This window comes from Otolemur garnettii, unplaced genomic scaffold (assembly GCF_000181295.1).
Source record: "Otolemur garnettii isolate 467f Iridium unplaced genomic scaffold, OtoGar3 scaffold00122, whole genome shotgun sequence".
NCBI lineage: Eukaryota > Metazoa > Chordata > Mammalia > Primates > Galagidae > Otolemur > Otolemur garnettii.
Genome location: NW_003852517.1, coordinates 2,070,442 through 2,071,925, shown reverse-complemented (window position 1 = coordinate 2,071,925; position 1,484 = coordinate 2,070,442). Strand labels below are relative to the sequence as shown.

Sequence of the window (1,484 nt, the reverse complement as noted above, 5' to 3'; positions counted from 1 at the left end):
TTTGGCGGGTCCAGGCTGGGGATTCGAACCCGCCACCTTAGGTGTACGTGGCTGGCGCCCTAGCCCGTTGAGCCATAGGCGCCGAGCCTGGACCTGATGTCTTAAAGGAGTTAGGCCAAACTTCAAGAACATAAATTGACTGGCAGAATTAGGATTTAAAACATTGAAATAACAATCCCTAGAATTAACACAATACCTTCATTTTTACCCGGTAGATCCTTCTATTGCTAGGAGTGGCTAACAAATAACTGAAAAGAGTGAGAAAACATCAAGATTCATTTTATTTTTGGTTTCCATAAATTTACTTCTTTCTCAAAATATCTAAGATATTTGACTCTATTTGAAATTGTAAGAATTTTACTGTGATAAAAGTAACAACTGGAATAATATTTTAGAATTTTCTTTAGCTTTATCCTTCTAAAACAGACATCAATTTTCCAATTCTAGGTCCCATATTATAATAATGCATCTTGGATAACTCATTGTATTTATTCTTTCTGTGTCTTAATGAGGGTATCTATTCTGCTTTATCTTTTTATTCTAAACTACATTAATTCTGACCTGTGTGTTTTCATGATACATTTTACACATTTTCCATAATTTTAGCTGGGCTTTCATCTGGAAGGGAGATTTAAAAGTGTACCGTGACTTTGAAAGTGATCAGAAATAAAGCAGGGCATAACTATTTGGGAGGAACATTTTGATTCTCAAGACTTTCATCCTTTAATAATTGAGAGACTAGGGGCAGCGCCTGTGGCTCAAAGGAGTAGGGCACCAGCCCCATATGCCAGAGGTGGTGGGTTCAAACCCAGCCCCAGCCAAAAAAAAAAAATTGAAAGACTGCTAAAAATATAGTCATCAGCAGTATATGTGAGGAGCAGCAGATTATTTCTTTTCACTCATAGTTTACTAAGAGACATGCACTATCACGGGCTTGCGTGGCACCTGAAACCTTTCTTTTTTCTTTCATAGGTTGATGTTCCCCAGCTTTTTAAGAGTGAGCAAATGGAAGAGGGCACTGGACAAAATTCTCAAACATTGCCATCAGAAACTGGAATTTATGATAATGACCCTGAAACTTGGTTCAGAATGCAGGAAGAGTCTGAAGTTTATTCTCAGCCATGCCTAGAAGAAAACAAGCAGGGTATTGTTTATGCTTCCCTGAACCATTCCATCATTGGAATGAAGCCCAAACAGGCAAGAAATATACAAGAAACACCGACAGAATATGCCTCCATATGTGTGAGAAGTTAACTCCTGTCCTGACTCCAACCATTTATCACTGAACGATCAGCATGTCAACACCATTGTCTGGACCCATAAGGATGCCAAATATTTGTTAACTTGAGAGTTTTCACATTAAAGAGGTTCGTGTTCATACTTGGGTCTCAAGGGTCCACAGGACAAATGATTAAAATTTCTCCTGGAAACTTCCTTGGGAGATTTTTATACTATAGTTTTTAAAACAAAAGTTTCTCTGGAAA

General features: G+C 38.0%; 1 protein-coding gene across 2 annotated transcripts in view; it reads left to right on the top strand.

Moving 5' to 3' along the window:
* Nucleotides 1–1,254, top strand: part of BTLA (B and T lymphocyte associated) — a 28,615-nt gene extending 27,361 nt beyond the window's left edge. For both annotated transcript variants that reach the window (XM_003797694.1, XM_003797693.1), the window contains one exon: nucleotides 973–1,254. In XM_003797694.1, the coding sequence (XP_003797742.1) occupies nucleotides 973–1,254 (282 nt within the window). The remainder of the gene's footprint in view (nucleotides 1–972) is intronic.
* The last annotated feature ends 230 nt before the right edge of the window (nucleotides 1,255–1,484 follow it).